Here is a 19,371-nt window from a genome sequence, read left to right as displayed (position 1 = left end):
CTTCGAGCCGTCGAGAGCGTTGGTCAGTCCGCATCCCTTGAACGACTTGATGATTAGATCCTTTGGCAGCTGATCCCAAGCATCGACAATCCATTTCATATAAACTTCCATTGATGGTGCTTGCATGTTGCCGGATTTGGTGTAGCTCTTCTTGCCGTGCAACATCCAGTTCTCGTAGATCTGTCGGACTTTGACCTTGAATGGGGTGTTCCAGTAGACGTCGGGGGCCTGTCTAAATTTGGTGCAGCCTCCTGGAATCACAGCCACATCAATATAGAGCTTCTTCAATTGCTTCTTGGTGGCATCGCTAATGTGACAACGGTATGAATCCCAGGCAAGAAGGCGCTTGCCAAACATAGAAGAACCGATGATCTTCTGCAGAATCTCAGAAGTCAGATCGTCATTGAAGAAGGAGCGGCCAGCTCAACAAAGATGGAGGGTATTCTTGAACTTGGTGACAATCTCCTTAATTGGTCGCTTGTTCTTGAGAAGGACGTACGGTCAGCATTTAAATCCGTCGGATCGAGCGGTCAGCATGACAGTAACGTGTAACTTGTCATGACCCCCTGTCTTCACGGGGACCTCTTGGACTCCCTTATTCTCAACGGTAAGACTGCTCGAGTAATCCATGTAAACGGCCGTCTCGTCGGCAGCAAAGATGTATGTATAGTTGGAGGTGCGACGGCTCTGTTCGTCGAATCAATCAGTAATTCACGATCTTCTCAGCGTACTCCTCCGGCTCTTTCTGACAAGTAGTCGTCAGGCGGCGTGAGACCAAGTTGTCAAACTCCCATTAACCTGCATTTTTTAACTATAGCAAGCGGGAGATGAAATATTTACATTGTGAGTATAGTAATTCAAGTATTTACAATTTTGTAATGGCCGGCCCGGCGGCAGAGCGGTTAGCACTTCGGCCTCACAGTGGTGGACCTGGGTTCAAATCTAGGTCAATCCACCTGTGTGGAGTTTGCATGTTTTCCCTGGGCCTGCGTGGGTTTTCTCCGCGTACTCCGGTTTCCTCCCAGATTCCAAAGACATGCATGGTAGGCTTATTGGACACTAAATTGCCTAAAATTGCCCCTAGGTATGAGTGTGAGCGTGAATGGTTGTTTGTCTCCTTGTGCCCGCATTTAGCTGGGATAGGCTCCAGCACGCCCTGCGACCCTAGTGAGGATAAAGCGGTTCAGAAAATGAGAGATAAGAGACAATTTTGTAATATACTTTGTGATCCGCCAATCATTTCATCTCAGATTTTTTTCTGAAGTATTTGAAAAAAGCATTAAAAAAATCTAAATTTACACTAAACTAGCAACTGGAACACAGACGAAAAATGGCGCAAGTCAGGGCACCGCTTCTCAGCGGCGAAAAAGGGATATACAATAGGAGAATGGGCGCGCCGGATATCATATAAAGTGCCTAGATAAATTGCCGTTTTTTGCGAGTGTAATTCACATTGCGCACATCACCTGTTGAAAACTATATTTTTTGAGTCGCTGTTGAAAATTCCTCCTAAATATTGAGTTTTCTTGATATGATAAAAGCGTAGCAAGCCATTGTGGCATAAATGAATCTACACTATGGTGTTCTTTTGTACATAATTCAGATGGTAGCAACTTTGTTAAAGTTAATGGGGTCCGGCGTCCGGTTACAAGAGAGACATGGTAAGTGAACGCACTTCCCCTCTGGAGATGCACGCGTGTTGTGGCAATCTGTATGCTGCGAATGAATAAAAATAAATTCTCGTGAGGTCCACCAGCATGGAGGTCCGAGATGTAGCGGCTGGTCTCTCCGCTCATTTTTACGTGCTGCACGGTGCAGCGACCGTTTTTCTCCACCAAGTGCTGCCGCTGTCAATTTCGCTTAGCCACCGGCATGCGCCGTTGTTCACCTCCCGAAGCTCACATCTTCCGAGGTGCTGAACTGCAAATTCTCGTGTGAACTAAGACACCCCGCCTCCGTCTCCAAGGAATTAGAAAAAAAATGAACCAGGATTATGAGGGATTTACACCGTAGATACGTCCGTGAAGCTGGCATGATGATAGGACGTCAACACACTGCATGGGGCAACTCAGAAGGAGACTGAAGACAACGTGGTCGCAGCCATTGAATTTGGCAATCGTCTTGACAGTGTCAAGACAACAACAACAGCAATATTTGGAAGTGGAAGTGGGAGAGCGGAGGATGCTGAGCAGGATGATGTCCATCATGGACAGCACCTCCCACCCCCTGCATGAGTCTGTGGAGTCCCTCCGAAGCTCCTTTAGCAATAGACTGCGGCACCCTCATTGCAGGAAGGAGCGCTTCCGCAGATCCTTCCTCCCATCAGCTGTCAGGCTCTTTAACAAAAAAATGGCTGGGTGTTAAGACCTACCGTATGCATGCATGTACATTTATGTGTATGTATGTATGTATGTATGTATATATGTGCTAAGCAACACGCTTATTTAATTATATATTTATTCATGTATTTATTTCTTGACCTACTTATTACCTATCTATTTATGTCTAAAATGCCTTTCCTATTCCTGCATCCTCACCCTCTTGCCACTGGAACAACGAAATTTCCCGAATACGGGATGAATAAAGTTATCCAATCCAATCCAATCCAATATTTGTACAAGAAAAATGCCTCTCAAATCTGACGAAGAGGACTTGCACTAAAGCTCCAATAACCTGTTTTATTATTGAAATCAAGCGGAGGAACTATTTTCATTACTGTACAGTACAGTGGTACCTCGACATACGATCGTAATCCGTTCCGAGACTGAGATCGTATGACGAGCTTTTCGTAACTCGACGTTTCCCATTGAAATTAATTGAAAAAAAATTAATTCGTTCCAACCCTCTGTAAAAACACCCAAAACAGGATATTGGATTGGAAAAAATGTTTTATTTCTTCTAATTCGCTATCTATTAACAAAGTAACATAACTAGTGGTTTAATAGTAATAAAATGTGTTTAATCTAACTAAAATTGGGCGAATTTCCCCGACGGGAGACAGAGACGCACAGAGGGGGCAGGGGGTTTTGTTATTTTTTTCCTTCCACGACAATGCACTCGTAAACGGAACACACAAATTTAAATTAACTTGGATTAATATATACAGACACTCAAACATATGTTTAACGTAACTTTACACAAAACTGAATTCTAATTTTGTTTTAATCTTTTTTTTACCTTCGTTCTCTTTGGGTTAGTTGTTTGCCATGCCTCAACCCTCACGTTCGCTATCGATGGGTTGTTTGCTGTTGTACTACGTATTCCCTTCAAAATATTCCGAAAATGATGCACACAAATGTCCACACAATAGGATAACGCATGACCACTTGCCAACGAGAAGTGCTAGTCTTGTAATATTAGCGATCGCTCCGCTGCTCATAAGAACATCAGTGGCTCGCAACTCCCCCTTTGTAATATCTCTGGTCGCAACCGCCTTGAACGGCGCCTATGAGAGAGAGTTGTGACCAGAATTATTACAAAGAGGGAATTGCGAGCCAGTGCCGCTGTTCTTATGAGCAGCAAACGAGAAGTAATATAATACTCCTCGTATTAGATGATAATAACAGGAAATGCAACAGCTGATCTTACCCACGTATTGATTGTGGGTAATGAAGTTTTATTCTAAGAAAGAGTGCCATTGCCTATCGGCTGTGTGCACGAGTATACTTCATTACCCAGAAAGCCCTATTTTTTCCCGCGCATGCGCGTTGTGCGTTTCCTGGTCAAAACTCGTCTGAATAATTCGTTCGGTGCTCGTAGATATTGTTATACACGAAAGAGATGCGGCAAAAAAGACAGTGTGCTACAATGATAAACAGCCTCTCATATCATGGCCACCTTGCTTGGTCGCATCTCGAAATTTTAATTGTATCGGGAGCGAATTATTTGATTGAAATTTTCGTCGTGCCACGAGCATGTCGTATGACGAGCGGTCGTATGACGAGGTACGACTGTACTTAAAGTATTTACATTTTTTTAATTTCTAGATTACATTTAGATATTAATGCATTATAGTCTTCATATGACTGTAATTGTGATATTTAATAACGACACATCTTGATAATTGTACTTGTATTTTGGTATAGGCGTGAAAACATGTAGAATGGTATGTAGTAATAATAGGGGTGAGCCTACTTCGCGGTTTATCGATTATCGTGGCCATGTTTGGTCTACAGTATCTGCTAAAAAAGAGGGAGTAGTGTAGATTATATTTAGAAATTAATACATTAGTCTTCATATGCTTATAGCTGTAATATTTAATAAATACACTTCATAATTGTGTACTTGTATTTCTGTATAGGCGCAAAAACCTGTAGTATGGTAGTAATAATAAGGGTGATCCTACTTCAGTTTTTCGATTTTCGCGGCCATGTCTGGTCTACATTATTCGCAATATTGGGGGATTACTGTATCATCATTGAATGAAGTTCATGCTACAGAGGGGCAAATAAGTCTGTGAACAAGCACTGCTGAAGTGGAAATTAAATCCAAACAGGTAAGAAGCAGTGGCGATAAATAAAATGCCAAAGAAATCATTAAACATTAATGAAACAGATTCAAAGTTCAATGTAATACTATTTTGAATTCTTAATTTTGTTTATTAAATGTGTTCATGAGTTTGTGCTCTGCCTCTGTTGCTTAACGTTAGCTTCCTGACACTTGTGCACCCGCACTTCAACATGAATACATTTAGCATTTTTATTTGTTTTAATGGCTTATTAAATAATTTTAATCATTTTCTCACTTTTGTGTTTCTCACATCTTCCCTACAATATTGGGACACTTGGATCAATTTTAAAGGATTTAGTCGGTAGTTTTTTGAGGATGTCGAACGAATTAGAGAATTTACATATAAAGTACTGCCGTACTTAAGAAATTTTCAACTAAAGAAAATCTGGAACAAATTAATTTCGTAAGTCTAGGTGCGACTGTATACAGGAGTGGCCTAGCCAGTCTCCAGATCTCAACCCCATAGAAAATCTGTGTAGGGAGTTGAAAGTCTGTGTTGCTTAACGACAGCCCCAAAACATCACTGCTCTAGAGGAGATCTGCATGGAAGAATTGGCCAAAATACCAGCAACGGTGTGTGAAAAGTTTGTGAAGAGTTACAGAAAACGTTTGAACTCCATTATTGCCAACAAAGGGTACATAAAATATTAAGATTAACTTTTTGGTATTGACCAAATACTTATTTTCCACCATGATTTGCAAATAAATTCTTTAAAAATCACACAATGTGATTTTCAGTTTTTTTCCACATTCTGTCTCATGTTTGAGGTTTACCCATGTTGACAATTACTGGCCTCTCTAAACTTTTCAAGTAGGATAACTTGCACAATTGGTGGTCGGCTAAATACTTATTTGCCCCACTGTACATGTGTGGCTAAGATAGCATGTTGGTCAATAATTTAAATGAAAGTGGATAGAATACATCACCACTATGGTTGCTGTCAATGCATTAACAAATGCCACTTCACCGATATACAGTGGTGCCTCGACTTACAAATATCTCTGCATGCGAAAAGTCTCAATGAGAATATTTTATCTCTAGATATGAAAGAGATTTTAAGTTAAAAAACACAAAATCTCAAAAATTCAAACATCTTGTATTTTATTCTGAAATTTTCGTGATAAGAGTTGCTCTAACATTGGCTCTCGCACACACCACTGGCCTACCATATGTGAGAAGGGAGCCACATCTCCATGAAGCCGGACACGCAGTTAGAATACCGTACTAGGCGCAGTTGTGCGACAGGGCAGAACGGCCCCAGCCCGAAATTGTGCGCTCTAGGTAGACGCGGGCGGATAGTGGATGCCAACCAATCAAAAGCCCCCCTTTCCGGGCACTTTTTCATGTTTTTCCTGGGACCATGGCGAAGTCACTCCAGAAGTGAGTTCCTGATTTGTTCGTCTTCGACCCTCCTTTCTCACGGAGTTCTAACACATTGTTTCCTGAGTTTTTCTTCATGTGCTTAATGCAGCTTTAATCTTTCCTTTCCATCATGGGCCCAAAGAAAGTTATGCAGCGAGTGAAAAAGAAAAGTGCTGTTATCAAAGTGTTCACAAGTCTTGCTACCGCCCAGCTAGACATGTCGAACAAACGAGTTAAAGAATTAATTTCATAAGGAAAAGTACCATCTTGCAAGCACATGGTGTGCTTAGGGCACACTATGAACGACTTTTATTAAATATTTTACGCTGTTTGATTTGATAAAAATCTGTGGATTACGCGGGAAACGCAAGTAGAAATTTTATGATCTGTGATTCTATGATTCTCTTTTATGATACACACACACATACATACACATAGACATATATATATACACACATATACACACATATATACACACATATATACACACATACATATACACATATACACACACATACATATACAGTGGTACCTCGTCATACGACCGTTCGTCATACGGAATGCTCGTCTTACGGGGGAAATTTCGATCGAATAATTCGCCCGTGATGCGGTCAAAGTTTCGTGATGCGACCAAGCCAGGTTGCCATGGCATTTTTTTTGGCATATCTTTCGTGTATAACAATATTTACGAGCACCGGATGAGCTATTCAGACCAGGAAACGCACAACGCGCATGCGCGGTGAAAAGAGGGCTTTCTGGGTAATGAAGTATACTCGTGCTCGCAAAAGCATCCCCGGTAGCAACTCTATCATAGGCGCCGTTCGAGGGGATGCGAACACAGATGCTACAAGCTAAAAGGAGCCGCTAGCCAGCGCCCCCGAAGCTCCCATAAGCAACGGGGCGATCGCTGATAAAAGACTCTGCTTGTTGGCTGCTCATAAGAACATCGGGGGCACTGGCTCGCTACAGCATCCCCGGTAGCAACTCTATCATAGGCGCCGTTCGAGGGGATGCGAACACAGATGCTACAAGCTAAAAGGGAGCCGCTAGCCAGCGCCCCCGAAGCTCCCATGAGCAGCGGGGCGATCGCTGATAAGACTGCTGCTCGTTGGCAAGTGGTCGTGCGTTCTCCGATTGTGAGGACATTTGTGTGCATCATTTTCGGAATATTTTGAAGGGAATAGTACGACAGCAAACAGCCCATGGATAGCGAACGTGAGGGTGGAGTGTTTGTTCTGTTTACGAGTGCGTTGTGTGGAAAACAAACCGAAGCCCCCCGCCCCTTTTGTGCGTCTCTCTCTCCCCTCGGCGAAATCCGCCCAATTTTAGTTAGATTAAACACTTTATTTCTATTAAACAACTCGTTATTTATTACTTTGTCAATATATGGCGAATTATAAGAAATAAAACATTTTTTTTCAATCCAATATCCTGTTTTTGGTGTTTTTTTCAGAGAGTTGGAACGAATTAATTTGTTTCCCATTCATTTCAATGGGAAACTTTACCTCGAGTTACGAGTATCTTGTCATACGAGCTCAGTCCCGGAACGGATTAAGCTCGTATCTCGAGGTACCACTGTACACATATACACTTATGTTTTTCGTGATTTGCAGCCCTTCTATCTTTTTTTTAATTACATTTTAATATTTCTTAATACAGACGCTCCCCTACTTACGAACATTCAACTTACGAACAACGGTACATACGAACATGTCTGCAAATTGCGTTTAAGTCCAAAAATGTTCGCAAGTCCAATTTTGTATTTCGCGTCTTTTTCGGAGTAGTACTTCTTTCCGCCGCTAATACCGACGCCTGGCGCTGTGAGAGCTCAGCTCACCCAGCATCTACCTTCTTCGTTGCAATGCGGAAGTGCGTGAATGTATCTCCAGTGTGCAAAGAACCTTTTTCATTTGTATCATTAAATATCTCATGCATCCAATATTGAATATGGTTGGTAAAAAGCTAAAGGCTTCTATTGAGGGAGTTGCAAGGAAGAGGCAAGCCATTTCATTTGAAACGAGTGGCAATAATAACGAAGCTTGATGCGCGTCAGAAAGTGGTGAGCGTTGCACATTCAGTACCATTTATAAACAGAAAGATCGAGCAGCAGGACCCAAATATTGAACGTTGCACAAAGTTTGCAAATCAATTGAATGATGCCATACAGTGCTACTGCATCATTTATGATGAAAAAAAGAAGAAAACTGTGCAATCGTCATTAGGTCGCTTCTTTTGGCCAGTTTCTAATACATAAATCTATCTCTCTCTCTACAGTACTGTACATATTCTCTCCATTTTATTAAATGTTTTTTTTTTCAGTACAAACCAATGCGTGTTACTTATACAAGCCTTAAACATACAAATGCACTTATATAAACCTTCAATATACTTATATAGGCCTTAAACATAAATTATAATACAAAATATAGCACTAAATCAACTTACAAACAAATTCAACTTATGAACAATCGCTCGGAACCAATTGCGTTCGTAAGTTGAGGAGTGTCTGTACATTCCTTTTTACTTTACTTTGTACTTTATACTTTTTCCTTTAATGTTTTTACAACTTTCCTTGTTCTGTTAGCCTGGCTTCTTTCGGCTACTTTTTTTTTGGAACCATTCAGCCATGCCTACGCTGTCACACACATGGGACTAGCTGTTATAATACGCAGCGGAAGGAGCAACACCTCGGTGCCGCCGGGGATTCGGAGCTGGACAAAAGTGCCGGGAGAAGAGGCAACGCTTCTGACCAACCATTCCATCGTGGGATAAGCTGGAAGAGCTGTCGGCGCTTACCAGCAACGGAGTCAAGGTGCCCTACTCTGCTACTGTTGTCTTCAGCTCCAGACTACTGAGGAACTGTGCGGATAAGCTTGGAAGAGTGACTCTGCATATTCTCTACCTCGGTCACAGTCTGCAGAAGTTCCCCATCTTGTGGAAGACTTCCTATGTGTGGTTCCAGTTTTTGTTTCCATTTTCCAGTTTCCATTTACTTTGATTTGCTTTGTACTTTTTGCTTTGTTGTTGTGCGGCCTTTGCGACTGTACCGTCTAACTTATAACTATGCCTTTTCTTGCTACTGTCACAATGAAATTTCCCGAATACGGGATGAATAAAGTTATCCAATCCAATATATATATATATGTGTGTGTATATATATACACGTATACACATATATACAGACATATATACACATCATATATATACATACACATATACACATGTATATATGTGTATGTATATATGTATATATATATGTATGTATATATGTATATATGTATATATGTATATATGTATATATGTATATATGTATATATGTATATATGTATATATGTATATATATATATATATATGTATATGTATATATATATATATATATATATATATATATATGTATGTATGTATATATACCGGGGCGCTGTTGCGAGATGAACGCTTGTTCCAGACCAACGCTCAGAAGATGACGAGGAAAAATGTTCTTAGCATGTTAGCAATAGAGGAAAACACGGAGCATGAACGCAAAAGGACAATAACACGGCCAAAATAAACTATTATGAGATAAGACAACACCGACCCGACCCAGCAAAAGATCCAAGCGAATTCTCCCAGGCGTTTTCTTTTTTTGGGGAATGCCTCGTACCTGTGCAAAGAGCACCCTTATTGAACATGTCCTTAACTCGCTGTCCTCATTTGAGGAGTCTGTAATTTTTTCTTACTTCTTATTTGATATCACGATGTTTTCCCATTGTATGTAAATGTTCTGAAAACATTGCAAAAATCTAAAACTTCTCTTTGGGTTAATATGGGTTAAGTTTATCCAAGTTTTTTATTTTAATTTTGGGGAAATGGCCATATGTGAGATAAATTTACTCAGTTTCTTTTTGTGAGGCTGTAAATAGTCTGCTTGCCAACAATGTCTTCAGTTGATTATTTTATTTATTTCATGAAATGAATTGAAGGTCAATTTATAAAAATAAAGATGCCTTTCAAAATTTCTCCAGGTTTTATTCTTTACTTTTCGCGGTGTAAGGAGGGAGTTGTCTCATCTTTATTGCACAACAGAACAACAAAAATACTTTTTAAAGTCATCTTATCTCATAGTCTCTTTTCTTACAAACTAAAGTAAAAGTTACTTTCATATTGGAATAAGGAGGAAAGTAATTGATTTACTTATTCACAGAAGTTTGAAGTTTCACATTTGAAACAAAAAAGATGTGATAGTTATCGTGATAATTATCAATAGACTAATATTTTTTTTATCGTGATACAATTTACAAGATGGCGCCATTCACGCGGGAGCCAGTGGGAGTAGCTCTGTGCACTCTTATGTTTTGTGTTTTACAGCCATTCTATCTTATTTTTAAATTACATTTTAATATTTCTTAATACATCCCTTTTTACTTTACTTTGTACTTTTTACTTTAATGTTTTTACAACTTTCCTTGTTCTGTTAGCCTGGCTTCTTTCGGCTACTTCTTTTTTTGGAACCATTCAGCCATGCCTACGCTGTCACACTGGACAAAAGTGCCGGGAGGAGAGGCAACGCTTCTGACCAACCATTCCATCGTGGGATAAGATGGAAGAGCTGTTGGCGCTTACCAGCAACGGAGTTGAGGAGTTCTGCCCTGCTGCTGTTTTCTTCAGCTCCAGACTACTGAGGAACTGTGCGGATAAGCTTGGAAGAGTGACTCTGCATATTCTCTACCTCGGTCACAGTCTGCAGAAGTTCCCCATCTTGTGGAAGACTTCCTGTGTGTGGTTCCAGTTTTTGTCCAACTTTACGTCTTTTTGAGTCTATACGTTTTTGCTACCGAAACTTGTAGCTCGTTTTTGTGTTTTTGCTGCTTTTCTGTCTTAATGATTTGGTGATTCTTAATGATCCCATTGACTTTGTACTTTGTGCTTTTGCTTTGTTGTTCTGCGGCCTTTGACTGTACTGTCTAAATTATAACTATGCCTTTTCTTGTTATTGTCAATGAAATTTCCCGAATACGGGATGAATAAAGTTATCCAATCCAATCCAATCCAATTTTGTCATCTCACCCAGCTCTAGGAGAAAGACTAATTTTTTGGAGTCGCCGTTAAAAATGCCGTCTAAATATTGACGTTCCTTGATATGCTAAAAGCGTAGCACGCCATTGCAGCATAAATGAATTTACACTGTGGCGTTCTTTTGTACATAATTCAGCTGGGAGGAACCATGTTAATGTTAATGAGCTGTTAAGAGTGAGACAAAGAAAGTGAATAAATTTCCCCCCTGGAGATGCACGCCTGTTGTGGCGATCTGTATGCTGCGAATAAATAAAAATACATTCTTGTGAGTTTCACCAGCGTGGTGAAGAGGTCAGAGATGTAGCGGCTGGTCTCTCCGCCCAGGTTGTTGTGCTGCACGTTAGAGCAACCCTTCATCTCCACAAAGCGCTGCCACTTTCACTTGGCCACCGGCGCGGAACTGCAAATTCTCGTATGGAGTAAGACTCAGAGGAATAAAAAATGAACCAGCATTATGATGGATTTGCACCATAGATAAGGTCCTGAAGCTGGCATGATGATGGGATGTCAACACACTGCATGGGGCCACTCAGAAGGAGACTGATGACAACATGGTTGGAGCCCTTCAATTTGGCAATCGTATTGACAGTGTCAAGACAACAACAACAGCAATATTTTTACAAGAAAAATGCCTCTCGAATCTGACGAAGAGGACTTGGACTAAAACGTCGATAACCTGTTTTTTAAATTATTTTTTTAACATATTTAGATATTAATACTTTCCATAAGACATATTAAGTCTTTCCATAAGACTGTAACTGTGATATTTAATAAATACACTTGCTAATTGTACTTGTGTACTTGTATTTTTGTAAAGGCACGAAAACATGTACCGTATTTTCACGACTATTCGGCGCATCATATTTTACGCCGCAGTGTCAGTAACGAGTGCTATTTCTGTATTTTAAACACACAAAGCACGCACCGTTTTTTAGACGCATATATATTATATAAGGACGAACATCGAAACGCAATAGCGCTGGCTACCGGAAGTAGCCTATTTCCGGGTTCCGGTGCGCAGTGACTGCTGGGAAATATGGTTCTTGCACGCTACACCCACACGCTAAAAACATGTTTTTAAAAAGGCAACAGAAGCAAAACTGAGTTCGGTTGTACTTTATTTAGACATTTTACAACTTACTCACGTCATCATCACCCACAAATCCATTAAAGTCCTCATTTTCTGTGTCCGAATTAAACAATTGCCCAAATGAGTCTTCCAAAACGCCGGGTCCCGCGGTTGTAGTTCTTAAGCCTCCGGGAATGACGGCAAGCTCCGTGTTATTATATATAATATATATATAGTTCGCAGTCTACCTTTGAATGCTCCGTTGAAGCCAACATCTAGCGGTAGGATTTCTTTTGTAAATACAGCCGAAATGACGGCGAGCACCAAATTAGTGTGGTCGCCGTCATACTGAGTGTATTGAAGAACTCTATATCCCAGCAGTCACTGCGCAGTACTTTATCTACGGGAAATATAGTAGAGTCTGGGGCTGCTTGGCGTAATTGTATACAGACGCTCCCCTACTTACGAACGAGTCAGGTTCCGAGCGATTGTTCATAAGTTGAATTTGTTTGTAAGTTGATTCAGTGCTATATTTTGTATTATAATTTATGTTTAAGGCCTATACAAGTATATTGAAGGTTTATATAAGTGCATTTGTATGTTTAAGGCTTGTATAAGTAACATGCATTGGTTTGTACTGAAAAAACATTTAATAAAATGGAGAGAATATGTACAGTACTGTATAGAGAGAGAGAGATTTATGTATTAGAAACTGGCCGAAAGAAGCGATCTAACGACGATTGCACAGTTTTCTTCTTTTTTTCATCACAAATGATGCGGTAGCACTGTATGGCATCATTCAATTGATTTGCAAACTTTGTGCAACGTTCAATATTTGGGTCCTGCTGCTCGATCTTTCTGTTTATAAATGGTACTGACGGTCGAATGATTCAAGTTGTATGCCCGTGAAACGCTCACCACTCTCACGCGCATCAAGCTTCGTTATTATTGCCACTCGTTTCAAATGAAATGGCTTGCCTCTTCCTTGCAACTCCCTCAATAGAAGCCTTTCGGTTTTTACCAACCATATTCAATAATGGATGCACGAGATATTTAATGATACAAATGAAAAAGGTTCTTTGCACACTGGAGATACGTTCACGCACTTCCGCATTGCAACGAAGAAGGTAGATGCTGGGTGAGCTGAGCCCTCACAGCGCCAGGCGTATTAGCGGCGGAAAGAAGCACTACTCGGAAAAAAATACAAAATTGGACTTACGAACATTTTTCGACTTAAACGCAATTTGCAGACATGTTCGTATGTACCGTTGTTCGTAATTTGAATGTTCGCAAGTAGGGGAGCGTCTGTATATATATAGTTCACAGTCTAGCTTTGAATGCTCTGTTGACGCCAACATTTAGCGGCAGGATTTCTTTGGTAAATACAGCCAAAATGACGGCGAGCACCAAATTAGTGTGCTCGCCGTCATACTAACTGTATTGAAGAACTGGGTGTATTAAGAACTCGATATCCCAGCAGTCACTGCGCAGTACTTTATCTACGGGAAATAGTAGAGTCTGGGGCTGCTTGGCGTAATTGTATATATATAGTTCACAGTCTAGCTTTGAATGCTCTGCTGACGCCAACATTTAGCGGCAAGATTTCTTTTGTAAATACAGCCGAAATGACGGCGAGCACCAAATTAGTGTGCTCGCCGTCATACTAACTGTATTGAAGAACTGGGTGTATTAAGGACTCTATGTCCCAGCAGTCACTGCGCAGTACTTTATCTACAGGAAAATAGTAGAGTCAGAGGCTGCTTTCCGTAGTTGTCCTATCGACTGATTTATTTTATTTTATCGTGATAAGAATTTCAGTATTGGTCCATATATAAAGCGCATTGGATTATACGGCGCCCTGTCTATTTTGGAGAAAATGTTAGACTTTTATGTGCGCATTATAGTCGTGAAAATACGGTAGTATAGTATGTAGTAATAAGAGGGGTGATCATACTTCACATTTTTTTATTATCACGGCCATGTCTGGTCTACATTATCTGCGAAAAAGGACGTATTAAGTAGTTTGATAAAGAGAGTAGTAAATTATGGAAGATTCATAGTATTTGGCAGCTCCACTATTCCAAGTATAACTGCTAAGGAAAAGTGCCGTTTTAATAAGTAACCACATTGTCATGCGAGTCGGTTCAGTACGTCTGGTTTTACAGCTGTGACAGAGAGGGAATTTTTATTGTACAAATAAAAACAAAATTTTCCTGATGAAATCTGTTTACCGGCAGCATAGTAGGCACAGGACTTGCGTCCGTACACGAGTTGAACAAACACAGTTACTTCACGAGACCAGTCACCGAGCTTTCTGGATTGAGGAAACAATGACAACTTACCAACATTGAAGGTGGAAGGCTGCAGGGCAGTGGTCACAGCATAACAAATCACCTCCTTCTCTACAACTATCGCAAGTGTCGTGGTTTGTGGCCCTGCCGCTTCTCCGGGCGTCTCTCCCCATCTTCCGACTTCTCTTGTCGACTTCCTCAGACTTCGGGGGCGCCAGAAGAGTCTGAATTTGCTGGGGATGGGTTTTTGCACAGTCTGTCAGACTTCTCAAAAAAACTGCATACTTTAAATCTCAGCAGTTTGCCTTTGGTTGTCATTCCATGACAAGATTGACGATTGCTCGTTACTGTGGCTTCCTTAACCAGAATAATATACTAAACTGTAATGGTCGGAGAATACATTACAATACACTGACTGACTGACTGAGGTGCTAGGAATAGAAACAATGAATATTCATTACGTGTAACGAGTGCATATAATTAGCAAAGAGTGTTTATGTGGAAAGTGAATTTTAAGGCACTTACCTCCATTAAGCCCCCAGACGTATCCAAATCGTACACAATGGTTGGGGTCTCCATTTTGTCCCACATTCATCCAGAGCAAATTTAACCGATTTCAAGGAAATCCGTCTTACTACTGACAACACGCCAAAGTGCCGAGACAACAAGGTGCCTCAATGTATTTTAGAATGAATTGGACAACCTACTGCTGCCCAAGAACCGCTAGAACTCGTTAGCCGGCTAATGAGCTAACGACGACGTCAACCAGTCAAGGTTGCGGAGGTAGGGATTCGATACCTTGTCGCCTGTACCTCACAACAATAACAAAAATAAACGGCAATCCCGTGTAAGAACACTGGATTGTTTGCGCCACTTTTAAGCCGTAAAATGAATCCAATATGGCGTATCTTGTATTCAAATAGGCCAGTTGTCTGCCACAAAAGCGGCCTAGCTAGCCAGCCAGGATTGTTATTTTTGCTCCTGCAAAAAAAAATTAGACTCGTAAATCTGCAAAGCTCTCCACTTCCATTGTAAACAGAGGACGTAGTTCCAAAACACAACTGCCAAGAAAGCGAACGAGAGTCAAATTGTACGAATTCCAGAAGCGTTATCAATACAGCCCACTTAAAAGATGAGCAAAGATCTGAAATCTGATTACGTTAATGTTGTCAAAACGACTGCACTACACTCACCGCTAGCAACATTCTCTTTCCTTTGGCGCAATCGCGAATTGGCAGTCGCGCATGCGTAGTAAAGTGGATGCGCGAATGAAACGCGCTGTCAGTACATTATTTGTACACCAGGCACTATTTCTACTTTGTATCACAACCCTCAACAGTTTTTAAAAAAATCGTCCAGGCCACATGATTTGCACGGCGCATGTGCAACAATGCGTCATTTCCTCTCTAGCCATGACGGCTGAGCAACAATGTGGTGGCTCATACGCACAAACACGCATCAGCCCTTATTATGCCAAGTTGAGGTCTTAGCAGAATCTATCTGCTTCATCCTACCTTACTATGTTAAATCACTCAACAATGATTTTAAACTGCCATAGGGTTAACTCTACAGCTCAGCTCGTATATCGCAAATTTTTATACACCAATTCAATCATAAAATGTTTCCAGTGTGTGAATATATACAATATAACAAATGTTTTGCTCTTTGAGCTGTGAGTATTGCATATATATATATATATATATATATATATATATATATATATATATATATATATATATATATATATATATATATATATTGACGTTTGTATGTATATATATATATATGTATGTATGTATGTATGTATGTATATATATATGTATATATATATGTATATATATATAAATATATATATAAATATATATATATATATATATATATATATATATATATATATATATATATATATATAAGAAATAATCCTGGACTTTCGCAAACACGGCACAGATCTGGCCCCACTCCTCATAAATGGAGTATGTGTAGACAGGGTCCAGTCCTTTAAATTCCTGGGGGTCCACGTCACGGATAAGCTCTCATGGTCTACAAACATCACGGCAGTGGTGAAGAAGGCTCAGAAACGACTCCATTTCCTCAGGGTACTTGGGAAGAACAACTTGGGCACCAAGCTTCTGATAACCTTCTATAGAACCACTGTAGAGAGCATCCTGGCGTACTGCATCACAGTGTGGTACGCTGGAAGCACGGCGGCTGACAAAAAGGCCATGCAGAAAGTGATTAACACTGCCCAGAGGATTGTCGGCTGCTCTCTGCCCTCACTGGAAGACATTGCCAGCCCTCGTTACCTCAGTAGAGCCAGGAACATCATAGGGGACCCTTACCACCCTGGTCACAATCTGTTCCAGCTGCTGCCCTCTGGCAGACGCTATAGGTCCCACAAAGCACGGACAAATAGGCTTAAGGACAGTTTTTTCCCCACATCCATCAGAACTCTAAATTTGCGGTAACATAACACATTCCCTTTTGCGGTAATGTGAATAGATGTTGGGGTGGTGATCTGCCTCCTACTAGCTGACTGAAGGTAAGTGAAAGACAGTGAGAGGTAAGCGACCTGTATCCATAACAGCAGTATGCCAAATTACAAGATTCCGTAACTATCACTTATTTAGGTCTTTTGCCGAGTAAACGCAGCTTATGGAGAAGCACCACCAATTTCATCACACGCAGTTTCTGGGTGTGATGACAAGTAGGCTTTTTTTTGTTGTTGATAATGACGACAGGGCCTATGTCCAATTATTATTATTATTATTATTAGCCAGCCAGTGTATATCTACTGTATGCTCATTATTATTATTCTATTTTTGTATTACTGATTTATTTTTATTCATATTTAAGTTAATTTATTTAATTCATTATTTTTTGTTAAAAAAATAAGATTTTTGATAATGTTGGAATGTTTTATCAGCGCTTTTTATCAGCGCTTTTCTTGTGGAAATCCTGATGCGGCCCAGTCTCACCCAGACTCTGCCTCTAGCGGCCCCCAGGTAAATTGAGTTTGAGACCCCTGTGCTAGATGAAACGGTGTCTATCCTGTTGCTAAAGCAGTGAATGACAAGCCAATTTTTCCACTGGGCTAACTTTACCTGTTTAAACCTTACAGAGTATGGTCTGAATCTGGATGCGGTAGATGAGACATGGTGTGCCCATTGTCCAAGACAAACTGTTTTGGCTTATGGTGGTGAAGTGGTGCAAATAAATTATATAACTCCGGTCAAAAAGAAACAGGACTATGTGCTTTGGTTTCACTGTTTTTACCAGTATCTGTTTTATTGTCGAGGAGATAGGTGGGTTGGGTTGCCAAATTGTAGCAGGAGTCTATTTTTCTTTGGGTTACACCAAATAAAAAATATGAATAGGTTAAACATCATCCATTACAATGTCCAAAAAAACGTGGAAATTATACTGAGCAGGGATTTGCACCAATGAAGGAACAGCTGGCAGCCACCAGTCTCATGGCTTTCCAGGACCGCAAAGCAGTTGATATGCTTCTGACGGTTTATATACTTTTGGTGGAGCAGGGGGCGTGTGCAATGTTTGGAAATGTTGCACTCAACCACGCGTCACCCAATTGGTCCCTAATCAGAGCCGTTGAAGGACTGCAGACCCTGAACCAGAAACGAAGAGGCACTTTGGAGTGGAACTGTTCGCCTGGGCAGACTGGTGGGTAAGACCTTCGGCAAGTGTAAAAAATTGGCCTTCACCGTGGTGATATCAATGGCTGTTTTGCTACTACTTTGACAATGTGTGGGTGTTGTCTTATCCCCTGCTTACGCTCTTTGCTAAACCGACTTATAATTAGTGCAATTGCTCTAACAAATTCCAAATTGCAAGAATTGTATCTGCTTATTAGACAGCCTACTGGTGAGAACATTGATGTGCAGGTTTATGCTAATAAACAAGGAAAAGATGTGTGTGACCCCAGAACGAACCTGGGCAGAGACCTGAAAGGTTCGATTCTCCTTGCAAGAAAACCCAGAAGATTGTCTTGTCTCTTTATTTGTGCGTGCATTTGGGAATGTCTATTGGTGAACCTATCACACATTTAATGGCATTTTTGAGCATTCAGACGTGCTTTTTCAATACTACAGAACAACAGACTGGATGTACAGTTTTGTCTTGCAAGAGTAAAGGAGTTTTGTGACACAGTTGAACGCGAGAGGAGCCGATATGAGGAAACCTGCGAGGCCACTGAACGCAGTGCGGGTGCTCCAAGCGCACAAAGAGGTCAAGCGCAAGATTATCGCGCGCACTACCACCAATTCCACGACAGGATTCTGGACAATATTATTTGCCAGACGCGGACCAGATTTCAAGACTACAAAAGACTGATGTTTCTCTCCCTCCTTCGAGGCTTCATTCTCCCATCTCTTCTCATTTTCTGAACCGCTTTATCCTCATTAGGGTCGCGGGGGGTGCTGGAGCCTATCCCAGCTGACTCCGGGCCAGAGGTGGGGGACACCCTGAATCGGTGGCCAGCCAGCCGATCGCAGGGCACAAGGAGACGGACAACCATGCACACTCACACCCAAACCTAGGGGCAATTTAGAGTGTCCAATCAGCCTGCCATGCATGTTTTTTGGAATGTGGGAGGAAACCAGAGTACCCGGAGGAAACCCACACAGAACATGCAAACTCCACCCAGATGGCCATGACCTGGATGTGAACCCAGGACCCCAGAGCTGTGAGGCCGACGCGCTAACCACTCGCGACACCGGGGCATCACTTTTCATCAATTATGCCAAAAAAACAGAAGTGCTCATTTCGTATCGCGTTGGGAAAGGCGTAAACAATTGAAGTGCACCAAGATGGAAGCTCAATTTTCTGCATTCCAAAGTGGTGGCGAGGCTTCGATCTCGGCGGTCATATATAATACTTAAGTGTAATTTATCGATGGGTGTGTGTGTGTGTATGAAAAGATTCTCTCGCTACGTATGTCCAAACCGTGCAACGTAGAGAGTTGAATTTTTTTATGGTGGCCATTGAGGGCTGTCGGATCCTAATAGACAAGTTTGACAAGATTGCATTTTTTCGCCTTCACTATGCGTGTGAACTCAATCTTTTATTTGTTG

At 41.0% G+C, this 19,371-nt stretch overlaps 1 protein-coding gene across 7 annotated transcripts in view; it reads right to left on the bottom strand.

The window, feature by feature from the left end:
• Positions 1-19,371, bottom strand: part of phf12b (PHD finger protein 12b) — a 90,354-nt gene that overhangs the window by 67,603 nt on the left and 3,380 nt on the right. For 4 of the 7 annotated variants that reach the window (XM_077610594.1, XM_077610597.1, XM_077610600.1 and 1 more), the window contains exon 2: positions 14,336-14,517. In XM_077610594.1, the coding sequence (XP_077466720.1) occupies positions 14,336-14,517 (182 nt within the window). Of the gene's footprint in view, positions 1-14,335; positions 14,518-14,809; positions 15,729-19,371 lie in introns of those variants that run through there. The other 3 variants (XM_077610596.1, XM_077610595.1, XM_077610601.1) reach the window with 3 other exon arrangements.

Source organism: Stigmatopora argus, chromosome 10, assembly GCF_051989625.1.
Source record: "Stigmatopora argus isolate UIUO_Sarg chromosome 10, RoL_Sarg_1.0, whole genome shotgun sequence".
Classification (NCBI taxonomy): domain Eukaryota; kingdom Metazoa; phylum Chordata; class Actinopteri; order Syngnathiformes; family Syngnathidae; genus Stigmatopora; species Stigmatopora argus.
Note: the sequence above shows the minus strand (reverse complement) of the source record. Positions and strands in the feature narration are given on the sequence as shown.